We start from the raw sequence: 12,101 nt of genomic DNA on the forward strand, positions 1-12,101 counted from the left end.
ATGAGCTGACAATCAATAGTGGTGACAGAGCTGCCTGTATTGTTTTCGTCATAATTTTCGAATCACCTCTGTTACAAATTTAAATTACATTTTTCTATACGTAATATAAATACGTTTTGACAATTTTTTTACGACAATCCAAAAGATTACCCTTATTATTTTTACACACTTTTTTTGCAGATCTTCTGCGAAACTTTGTGGCTCTCATACTGCGAGAAAATAAGTGCCATTTAACTAACGAGTATATCGAACGATGTAATGAATAAGTGAACAATCTAGATTAGGTAGCCATTTCTTTCAAATATTGTTATCTGCACACATCCAATTTTACACAGTATAAATTCTTATGATATTGCGTCTCTAGCAAATGTAAATTTTAAGTGAATTAAATAAATGAGGTAAAGTATGAACTATTCTTTTACGGGGAGAATGAAAAGCAAAAACAGAGATGTTATCTAACTTTTTATATAGTTCTTGAAAAATAATAAAGATACGATATAATATTATTTAAAATTATTTTTATACACATTACTTTTAAATATATTTTTTAAAAATAATTTTATATAATTGAACATACATAGAATCTAATTTAAAAAATATTTGTTGTTTCTAATTAGTCATATTAATATGTTTTTTATTTTATTAGCATTATGTATAAAAAATAACATAATGATGCTGGGTATAGAAGATAAAGTGTTATTTGAAAATTTCGAAACAATAGATTTAATTTGCGAGAAATGCAACGTAATTCTAAATGAAGATATTTGTTGATAGGGAAATAATATTTTATGTTATTAAAACATATTATAATTATTCTTACATATTAGAAGAAATAACAAATAATAATTATTATAATTAATTATTTATTTTTTTATAAATACAATTTTATCTATTATATACAAAGTTAGCATTAATGATTTGATGATTTCTTCATACATATGTATTGATTTATATTGTGATCCATATAATGTTGGCTTGTAATTACCAGTACATAAAGTATATCGATGAACGGTAATTAGTGGTAATTAACTTGTGGCATTGATAGACGGAATATAGTCATACGGATTTGGTAGATCCATCTGTATTATAATCACTAAGACGGTCGCTACGGATATGTAAAACTGAAAAATATTTTTTTATTTTACATAATAAAAATAATTGTAGAATCATATAAAATTGGAAAAAGAATTTTGAATAAGAAATAAAATAAGCATACGAACCATATACATATACAAACGAAAGAAATAGCAGTCAAGTAACAAATCTAAAATACTAAGTTCTTATAAACACTTATCTTGTTAGGAAAGTATCGAATATAATACTTTTTGTTTTATTTTATATTAATTTAAAATTTGTAAAATATATGACGTACCTTGCGAATAAAGTCATAACCAAAGTAAAAAAATCCCATGCCAGAAAGTTTTAGCTCCCTTTGTTTTATTTGTAATATAAATTGCAAAATCTGAATTTAAATAAATAATTAAATAAATCTAAAATATATATGTGTGAGAGTTAATATAAACAGATATGTAAAATTCTGTAATATAATAATTTACCTGCTCGTCTAAATCTTTATCCGAATAATCGTTGGTCACTTTATACAGAATTGCTATTGTTTCGTTCGCCTGAAATTATATTGATACCAAATTAAAGCTAGCAATTATTATCAAAAAAAATAAGACTAATTAACTTGGATAAAAACTGTGCAACGCTATTTATTAACGCTTACGAAATTTATTTTTTTTAAATGTTATTCATTATTTGCAACATTTATAATTATATCTGATAATTATATTAATTACAATTAATTACAATGAATTGATAATTATTTACTTTTTTATTACCTTATCGCAAAGCGTTTGACAGATATAATTCAGTGCGATAAATTTTATGCTCTGAATAAGGCCAAGAATGAAAATTAAACATGTATCTATAGCTTGTCCAATTTCAATAGCTATGTTTCTGTCTATATATGTTTTATAAATTTCGCGAGATATGTCCACGCAAGTTAAAAAATAACACGCCATTTGTAGAGTCAGTTGCACACTAAATACTTTGTTTAATTCACGTGATATGAAACATAGCTGCAGATGAAGGTGCCTATATAATCAAATTATAAAAAATTAGAATTAGTAAGAAGCAAATTATAATTATATAAAAACAAGAAATGAGCAAAGAATACTTTGGTCATAAGGTACAATTGACTAATTAAAGTTTTAATTTAAAGAATCAGATTTTGAAATTGAATTATTAAAAAAATGAATTTAAAAAGTTTTACATTATAATCCACATATATTGCTTGCATTCCTTGGTTTCTGATCTTCTCTGATTAACTAGGATTAATTCATTCCTTTTTTTGTTTTGCTCTGCATCATGTTGAAATAGATCTCGAATGTATTCATTAATTCGCTGAAATCTTGAACCTGTGTATCTAAATGCAATGAAAAGCTAGAGCGGGAAGAGAATCCGATGTTTAACTATAATTCTGTATTAAAATCGAGAGATTACAATATGTCTATTTTGGTTGCAGCATTGAAAATGATCTAAATTAAATTATATAAAATTGTGCTTTTTTTTAGGTATTATTAATACACTTTTCTATTATATAATTATATTATTATTATATCTTATTAATGACAAAATCTGTTAAACATACACATATAGTTAAATAATTTAAAATATTTTAAAGAATCTATGAACATTTTTTAAGTATTCCATGTTATAAACATTTTTGAATTTTTTCGAGTTTAAAATAACATTACAGTATACGTACCCTAACATAATTAGACAAATCAAGACGTTGAACTTAATAACGTGATTTAAATGATTTTCTATAAATGGTACAAAAATACGAATGATACTGAAATATTCGTAATTCAACCATACACTGTCGGATATATCTATGAAAAGAATTAATAAAATCCATCCAGTTATTGTTCCAATTACCCAATTATACAGTCGTCGATATTCTTTTGAGATTCCAAGTATTTCCAATGTATCATCCACAATAGAAAGTTGTCGTATACACATTTTCAATTTCTTAAAAAAATAATATTGACCGATATGGAAATCAATTGTTAATATGTTATTAGAATAGTATTTAGGGAAAAATTATTGATGTAATATTATTATTAATCAATTTTATAAATCTTTTTTTTTACCTAACATTAATACTTAATATAAATAAATAATAAATAATACAAGAGAGAATATCGAGAAATTTATTTATTCACAAGTTTCTTGAAAGTAATATTTAATTTATAATCTTAAAAAAATTGAGATTAATTTTTTAAAGCAATATATAATTGTATATTTGTATGTTATAAATTTTGTAATTTATAATATAATTCTAAATTATACATACCTTGGAATGAAACAAGGAGATAAATATCGATACAATTACGATGATACGCAATATTACACCCATCGTATTCACATACATGAATGAAGTATAACTAATATGTATTAGATAATAAGAAAGATATGCATAAAGGCTCCATGCGATCAACAAGAATAGGCAGGATAAGTATGGCCTGGGTCGTTCAAGGGGATATTCGAAGAAGTTCATGCCATAAATCGAAGCAATGATCAATAAAGGTAATAGTGCTATTTGGATCGTCTTCGGCATATTTCTTAAATTATTCACGATAAAAGATTAATTTTGATAACAATAAGTAAAATAAGAACACATTGTAAGTTTTCAATATAACGCACATTCACTTCTTTTATACACTCTTCAGGATTGCAAGAAACGTTAAAAGTTCTATTGGACGAGCCAATATCGAACGACAGAATAAACAGATAATTTAGATTAGATCGCTTTCTCCTTCCGGACTTGTTATCTGTACATATATAATTTTTCAATATAGCAGAAATGGCCAAGCAACTATTCTCGTGACATTATGTTTTTATAATGTACATAAATTCAATATCTCAAGTGAGGTATAAATTATTCTTTTAAATTGAATAGTTGAAGAGTGAAGATGTATATCAAAGCAATTTAATTTGTTTTACAATATTTGAGAGAATAAGTAAAATATATGTATTATGATATATATTCAATAAAACATAATTACATTACTGTGTTATATTTATTTTTTGCAAAATATATTATCATACCAAATAAAAAGGTTATCTATATACAAAAAATCTTTATATATTATACAAAGATAAATTGAAATAAAAAAAATTATAATATTTTTGTAATTGTGTAAAAGAAAATTTCGTTTTATGTAATTTATTTGTTATAAAATTACTGTATATGTATATATTTTTCTTTTTATAACTTGAGAAAAATGCTTTCTAAGAAATAGAAAGTAAATTTATTTTCAAAAAATAATACACAAATTATTTTTTTCTTATATATAAAATTTATATTTAAAAAAAAAGTGGGCATACGGACACAATGAATGTATGTCAGAAGGTTTTTACTGTTTATTCTTATATATAAGTTTATGCATGACTTTTATATTAATTAATTTTTATTGATTACATAATATCATCATATCAATAATCAGAAGTTATATTCATTTGTATTATAATCACCAATACGGCTGCAACTGCTGTGTAGAACTGAAAAGTATGTTCTTCTTTTACATGACAGAAATAAGTTTTTTTTACCAATCGATAGATACACAAAATTCTTTTATTAAACTTTGTCGTAATAATTTTTATTTTCATAAATATTAAGACATACCTTACGTATGAAATCGTAACCGAAATAGAAAAGTCCCATACCATAAAATTTTACTTCCTTTTGTTTTATTTGTAATATAAATTGTAGAATCTGAATTTTTAGATAAATATATAATTCGATATATTATAAGATATAAACATTATATGTATACTAGATGCTATATTATGGGCGGCCATAATTTACCTGTTCCCGAAAGTCTTTATCCGAATTATCATTGGACAAGTTATAAAGAATCGCTACTGTCTCGTTTGCCTGAAATTATATGCATACAAAATTATAGTTTATAAACTGAAAATTAGAATATGTAAAATAAAATAATTTTATGGAAATTGCTGATGTCAATGTCAATGTTATTAGCTAATGATTTTTATTGTATTTTTTAAATATATTATTGTTATTTCTAATTAAATTTTAATGATTAATAATTACTTTACTCTGTTATACCTTATCGTAAATAATTTGACAGATATGATTCAATGCAAAAACTTTTGCAGTACATACAACGGCCCAGATATAAATAATTATTTTAGAGAAAACATTTTCGAATGTATCCTTATTATTGTCTATATATGTCGCATAAATTCCGCAACACAATTCAACAAAAAGCATAAAATAAGATGTCATTTGCAATGTCATTTGTATACTGAATACTTTGTTTAGCTCGCGTGATATAAAGCATAATTCCAGGTGAATGTGCCTGCAATCAGATAATAATTGTCACAATTAAATTACACTACAGTATGTGTTTAAACTTGGATAAAGATATTTTCAATATAAAAACAATTAATTTTTTAATTACAAGATATCAAATTATAATTAAAATGTTTAATTAAAATATAAAATTATAATGTGTACTTTGCAATTTTTACATTCTTATTACATTATAATCCACATGTATTGTCTACATTTTTTTGGATCTTCTGTATTTTGCGGAATACCTAAAATTAATTTATTTTTCCTTCTAGTACACATTGCATTATCTCTAAACAAATCATGAATGTGTTCGTTGATTTGATGATATCTGGTGCTTATATACCTGAATTTAATGAAAAATTAAAATTAAAGGATTCGTTATTTACAATTTTTTACTAACATCGCTAATCATATACATATATGTATATATATATTCATATATCTTATTTTATATTATGTAAAAGAGAAATCTTAAAGAGTATTAAAATAATGCTAAATGAAATGAGAAGATTGAATAGATTTAAGCTTACAAAAAATTTTTTAAAATATTTTTGTTATATACACATTATTTATAAAAAAACTTCACAAATCTGTATATGGTATACCGACCTCAGAATAGCTGCCCAAATTAAACCATTGAGAGTATTTACGTGGAACATATGATTTGCTATAAATGGTATCCAAATATAACTGATGTTAAAATCCTGATAGTTCCATAAAATATCGCACAAATTCATAAAAAGAGTTATCAAAATCCATCCTATTGTCATTTTGATTGTCCATTTATACAGTAGTCTGTATTCCTTTGACGTTCCAAACATTTCCAATGTATCATCCACGACAGAAAGTTTATATAAACACGTTTTTAATTTCTTAAAATATAATTATAATTTAATCATTTTAAAGCGTAAAAATCAATATAAATGCAAAAAATATATAATTATTTTTTCTGAATGTTTTGTCCGTGATGATAATACAATTATTAAAGCGGATCTTCTAAAAACATTATTTAAACATAAACTCGATATTTGTTCTTTTGTTGAAAGATTGAAATTAGTATTGTCAACACCAAGTATTCTAATATGATAAGATTTAAGCGTAATAATTTGGACAATAATTTTTACCTTATAACGAAACAGGCTGATGAACATTGACACAGTCGCACAAAAGATTATTACTATATTACTCCAGGACCTGTATAGGTTATTATTGTAGAGTAAATAATAATAGAGGCACACGTAAAGGCTCCATGAGATTAAAAAATACAGACTAGTGAGGTATAACTTGGGTCGTCCAAGAGGATATTCGAAGAAGCTCAAGCCACAGAATGATCCAACGATCAATAATGGGGACAACGCTGCCTGAATCGTCTCCGTCATGATTTTCGAAAATCATAAATTTAAATTACATTCTATTGTGAGGTACTTTGTGTTGATGTCAGCAAAACTTAAAAATATGTTTTTACTTTTCTTCCGCACATCCTACGGGAGCCTTTACAAGAATTATACTGCAAAAATGTTGAAATTTTTATTCGACCGCTGAATATCGACCGGTAAAATAGACAGATACACAATCTAATAATATGGAAGACCTTTTCCGCGCAAAATTATTATCTACGTACCGTATATAATTTATAAAACGTTATTGGTTATGAATAACAAATTCTTGTAATATTGTGTTACATGAAAATTGTAGGATTCTGTATAACTTATACAAAAAATAATTTTTAAATAAAATGATTTAAATTGTGGGGATTAACAATATATATAATTAAAATTTTATTATTAATACGTTCGTTATTATTAAAGGAAACTGTCAATTATATTTCAAAAATATGAGTTATTTATTCATTTCTTTGCAAACTTATTTGTTAAGATTATAGCAGATTTTATTTATTTGATTATTAAATGAAAAATTAATTTTAGATAATTATTACATATGTATATGTCGCTAATATCGAACATGTTAATATAAATATTAAACATATGTATGTATATAATTTAATGTTTAATGCTCAAATATGTTTCTTTTAAAAAAAATTGATACATAATCGTGTATAAAAATATTTACATGATTAATTTTTCGAGAAAATAAAATGTTTCCATGATAAAATTGTAATCTTACATTACTACGTAATCAATATTTTACAAGCTTTTTTGAGCGACATTTAATTGAAATAATTAAATAAACATTAGATGCATCTTGATTGTTGCATTATTTTATAGTAATTAATGTCAATTTTTGTATATGTTGACATTTTTTCTCGATATTCATATCTTGCGTTAGCATCACAATAATACATAATTAATATACTTGTACTATATATACCAATAATACAGGAGAGATTATCGAGAAGTTCACTTATTCAAAAGTTTTTTAAGAATAATAAAAATGTATAATCATAAAAATTTTATATATTATATAAAGATAAATTCCAATAAAACAATAATAATATATTTGTTCATTGTAATAGTGTAATAGAAAATTTAATCCTATATAAATTCTTTGTCATATATAAAGTTATTATATATTTATATCTTCTTTTATAATTTGAGAAAAGTATTTCTCAAGAAATAAAAAGTAAACTTATTTTCAAAAAATAAATAAATTTTTATTTTTTATATATAAAACGTATATTTTCTAAAAAAAAGTGGGCATACGGACACAATGAATGTATGTCAGAAGGTTTTCACTGTTTATTCTTATATATATATATATGTTTGTATGACTTTTATATTAATTAATTTTCATCGATTACATCATCATAATCATCATCATCATCATATGATATTATGTACTTATCAAAATTTATATTCATTTGTATTATAATCACCAACACAGTTGCAGCTGTCGTGTAGAACTGAAAAGTATGTTCTTCTTTAACATAATAGAAGCGAATTTTGCCCTAATCGCATAAATTGAAAATAAGATCTAAAATATGCATTGTAAAGATGAAAAATATATATATATTGCCTTTTTTGAAACATATAAAATTAAAAATATATTTTTAAAATATATTTTACTTACATATTTTTATTATCTAAAATATATACACGCAGTTTTGTTTTTTATTAAACTTTGTCGTGTATGAATTTTTATTTTTATAAATATTAAGACATACCTTACGTATGAGATCGTAACCGAAATAGAAAAGTCCCATACCATAAAATTTTATTTCTCTTCGTTTTATTTGTAGTATAAATTGTAGAATCTGAATTTTTAGATAAATATAATTCGATATATTACATGAAATTTAAATATTACATGCATACTAGATGCTATATGATATTATGCGATAATAATTTACCTGCTCCCGAAAATCTTTATCCGAATGATCGTTGGACAGTTTATAAAGAATTGCCACTGTCTCGTTCGCCTGAAATTATACGCACACAAAATTGTAGCTTATAAACTGAAAATTAAAAAAAGTAAGAAAAATAATTTTATGAAAATTGCTAATGTCAATGAGAAATGTTATTAGCTAATAATATTTATTAATATCAACTTTTTTATATTTATTATTGTTATTGCTAATTAAATTTTAATGATTAATTACATTAGTCTGTTATACCTTATCGCAAATAATTTGACAGACATGATTTAATGCAAGAAGTTTTACAGTACATACAATGACCCAGACATAAATATCCATGTCTAAAAGTTGTTCCAATGTATCTTCATCATTGTATGGATTCTCTAGATATATCCCGTAAATTTTGCAACACAATTCAATAAAAAACGTGAAATAAGATGCCATTTCCAATGTCATTTGTATACTGAATACTTCATTTATCTCGCGTGATATAAAGCATAATTCTAGGTGAATGTGCCTGCAATCAAATCATAATTGTCATAATTAAATTAAACTGCAGAATGTCTTTAAATTTGGTTTCAAGTATTTTCAATATAAAAACATAATTGATTGTTTAATTATAATATATCAAATTTTAATTAAAATGTTTAATTAAAATATAAAGTTATAATGTATACTTTGCAAATACATTGCAATTACATTATAATCCACATGTATTGTCTACATTTTATTGGTTCTTCTGTACTTCGCGGAATACATAAAATTAATTTATTTCGTCTTCTAGTACACATTGCGTTATCTTTAAATAGATCTCGAATGTGCTCGTTGATTTGATGAAATCTGGTGCTTATATACCTGAATTTAATGAAAAATTAAAGATAAAGGATTCGTTACTTACATTTTTTTACTAACATTGCTAAACATATATATTATATATGTACAGGGTGTTTCCGATACATACACATCATAATGTCGGGTTGCTTATCTGCTTACCGACAGGGGCATGCTTTATGAGAAAAAGAAATCGACTTTATTACTTTGTATATACAGTGAACACTTGTGAAATTGGACTATATAGATAAAATATATATTTAATAATATAGATAAAATAACATATAAGTAAAATTTAATAATACATTTGTATTAAATTTTACTAAAAATATTTTTTTGATTTATTTTTAATATAATTTTTATCTATAAATATAATAAGTCATATAATAAATTTATAGTAAATATAAAAGTTATTTAATAAATTTTTAGTAAATATAATAAGTCATGTAATAAATTTATTATATGACTTATTATATTCAGAGATTAAATTTATTATATGACTTATATTTATTAAAAATTAATTATATGACTTATGAATATTATATTATATTGATAGATAAAAATTATATTACAGATGAATTAAAAAATATTTTATAGTAAAATTTTAGTAAAATTTGATTATTAAATTTTACTTATGTTATTTTATTTATATTAATAAATATATATTTTATTCATATTATCCAATTTCACAAGTGTTCACTATGTATATAGAGTGATAAAGTCGATTTTTTTTTCTCATAAAACATGTCACTGTTGTAGCAGATAGGCAACCCGACATAATGATGTGTATGGATTGAAAACACCCTGTAAATGTATATCTTATTTCAGATTATATAACAGAAAAATATTAAAGTATTAAAATATAGCTACAAGATATGAGAAGATTGAATCGATTTAGACTTTCAAAAATTTTTTAAATATTTTTGTTATACATATATACATTATTTATAAATAAACTTTACAAAGTTATATATACCGACCTCAGAATAGCTGCCCAAATTAAACCATTGAGAGAATTTACGTGGAGCATATGGTTTGGTATAAATGAGAAATAAATATCACTGATGTTAAATTCCTGATAGTCCCATAAAATACCATACCAATTTATAAAAAGACATAATAAAATCCATCCTATTGTCATTCTAATTGTCCATTTATACAGTAGTCGGTATTCTTTTAATGTTCCAAGCATTTCCAATGTATCATCCACGACAGAAAGTTTATATAAACACGATTTTAATTTCTTAAAGAATAATCATAATTTGATCAAATTACAGTTAAAAATCAATATTCAAACAATATATAATTTCTTTTCTAAATATTTTGTCAAAATTAAAACTGATCGATTAAAAACAAACATAAAGTCGATATTTGTTTTTTTGTTTAAAGATTAAAATTAGTATTCTCAATACAAAGTATTCTCATGTGATAAAATTTAAGCGTAATTATTTGAACAATAATATAATTCATAATTTTTACCTTATAACGACACAAGTTGATGAACATTGACACAATCTCACAAAATATTATTACTATATCAGTCCAGGCCAGATCTTGTTCACCAGTGTAGACTAAATAATAAAAGAGGTACACGTAGAGGCTCCATGTGATTAAAAAATACAGACTAGTGAGGTACGGCCTGGGTCGTCCAAGAGGATATTCGAAAAAGCTCAAGCTACAGAATGATCCAACGATCAATAATGGGGACAGTGCTGCCTGAATCGTCTCCGTCATGATTTTCGAAAATCATAAATTTAAATTACGTTTTATTATGTGAGATACTTTGTGTTGATGTCATCGAAAATTAAAGAAATATATTCATTTTCTTTTCGCACATCCTGCAGGAAACTTTACAAGAATTATACTGCAAATTAATGTTGAAATTTTTATTCGACCGATGAATATCGACCGGTAAAATAAAAAGGTGAATAATCTAATAAGAGAGACCCTTTTTTACGCAAAATTATTATCTGCATACCGTATATATAATTTATAAAACATGTACGGTCATGAATATCAAATTCTTGTAATATTGTGTCATTTGAAAATTGAGAGATTCTGCATTACTTATACAAAAAATAACCTTCAGATAAAATGATTTAAATTGTGGCGATTGACAATTTCTATAACTAAAATTTTATTATTAGTACGTTTATTATCATGATGAAAGGAAACTGTTAGTTATATTAAAACATAGATATGTTTTCATTTTTTTACAAATTTATCTGTTAAAATTCGAGCAGACTTTATTTGTTTTATGGATTATAAAATGAAAAATTAATTTTAGATAATCATTGCTGTTACATATGTATATGACGCTAATATTTAACGTATTAAATATAAATATTAAATGTATGTATATATAATCTCATTTTTAATACTCAGTAATATAGATGTATCTTTTTAATAAAACTTTAAGTCCACGTTACAAACAAAAAATTTTGAACATAATACTTTCATTTTTTTTAAACACTAATCAGAAATCTTTAAGTGTATTATATTGCAGGAAGCGTTGAAATATCTATTGGAGGAGCCAATATGGAACAACAGTAGAAACAGATAATTAAG

At 23.9% G+C, this 12,101-nt stretch overlaps 2 protein-coding genes across 2 annotated transcripts; both read right to left on the reverse strand.

The window, feature by feature from the left end:
- Nucleotides 1-1,025: 1,025 nt before the first annotated feature.
- Nucleotides 1,026-6,768, reverse strand: LOC114932036 (uncharacterized). The gene is made up of 10 exons (XM_029304210.2): nt 6,514-6,768; nt 5,999-6,261; nt 5,577-5,732; nt 5,141-5,393; nt 4,880-4,948; nt 4,697-4,786; nt 4,510-4,572; nt 1,557-1,625; nt 1,373-1,462; nt 1,026-1,121 (listed from the first exon to the last, which is right to left on the reverse strand). Exons 1-10 carry the CDS (start codon nt 6,766-6,768, stop codon nt 1,026-1,028), a joined length of 1,404 nt encoding a protein of 467 aa, XP_029160043.2.
- Nucleotides 6,769-8,129: 1,361 nt separating this feature from the next.
- On the reverse strand, nt 8,130-11,267 carry LOC146725240 (uncharacterized). Its single transcript, XM_085483683.1, has 7 exons — nt 11,013-11,267; nt 10,514-10,776; nt 9,402-9,557; nt 8,961-9,219; nt 8,697-8,765; nt 8,511-8,600; nt 8,130-8,249 (listed from the first exon to the last, which is right to left on the reverse strand). The coding sequence occupies exons 1-7, from the start codon at nt 11,265-11,267 to the stop codon at nt 8,130-8,132; spliced, it is 1,212 nt and encodes a 403-aa protein (XP_085339809.1).
- Between the last annotated feature and the right edge of the window lie 834 nt (nt 11,268-12,101).

This window comes from Nylanderia fulva, unplaced genomic scaffold (assembly GCF_048542155.1).
Source record: "Nylanderia fulva isolate GAGA-0341 unplaced genomic scaffold, ASM4854215v1 Scaffold10, whole genome shotgun sequence".
Taxonomy (NCBI): domain Eukaryota; kingdom Metazoa; phylum Arthropoda; class Insecta; order Hymenoptera; family Formicidae; genus Nylanderia; species Nylanderia fulva.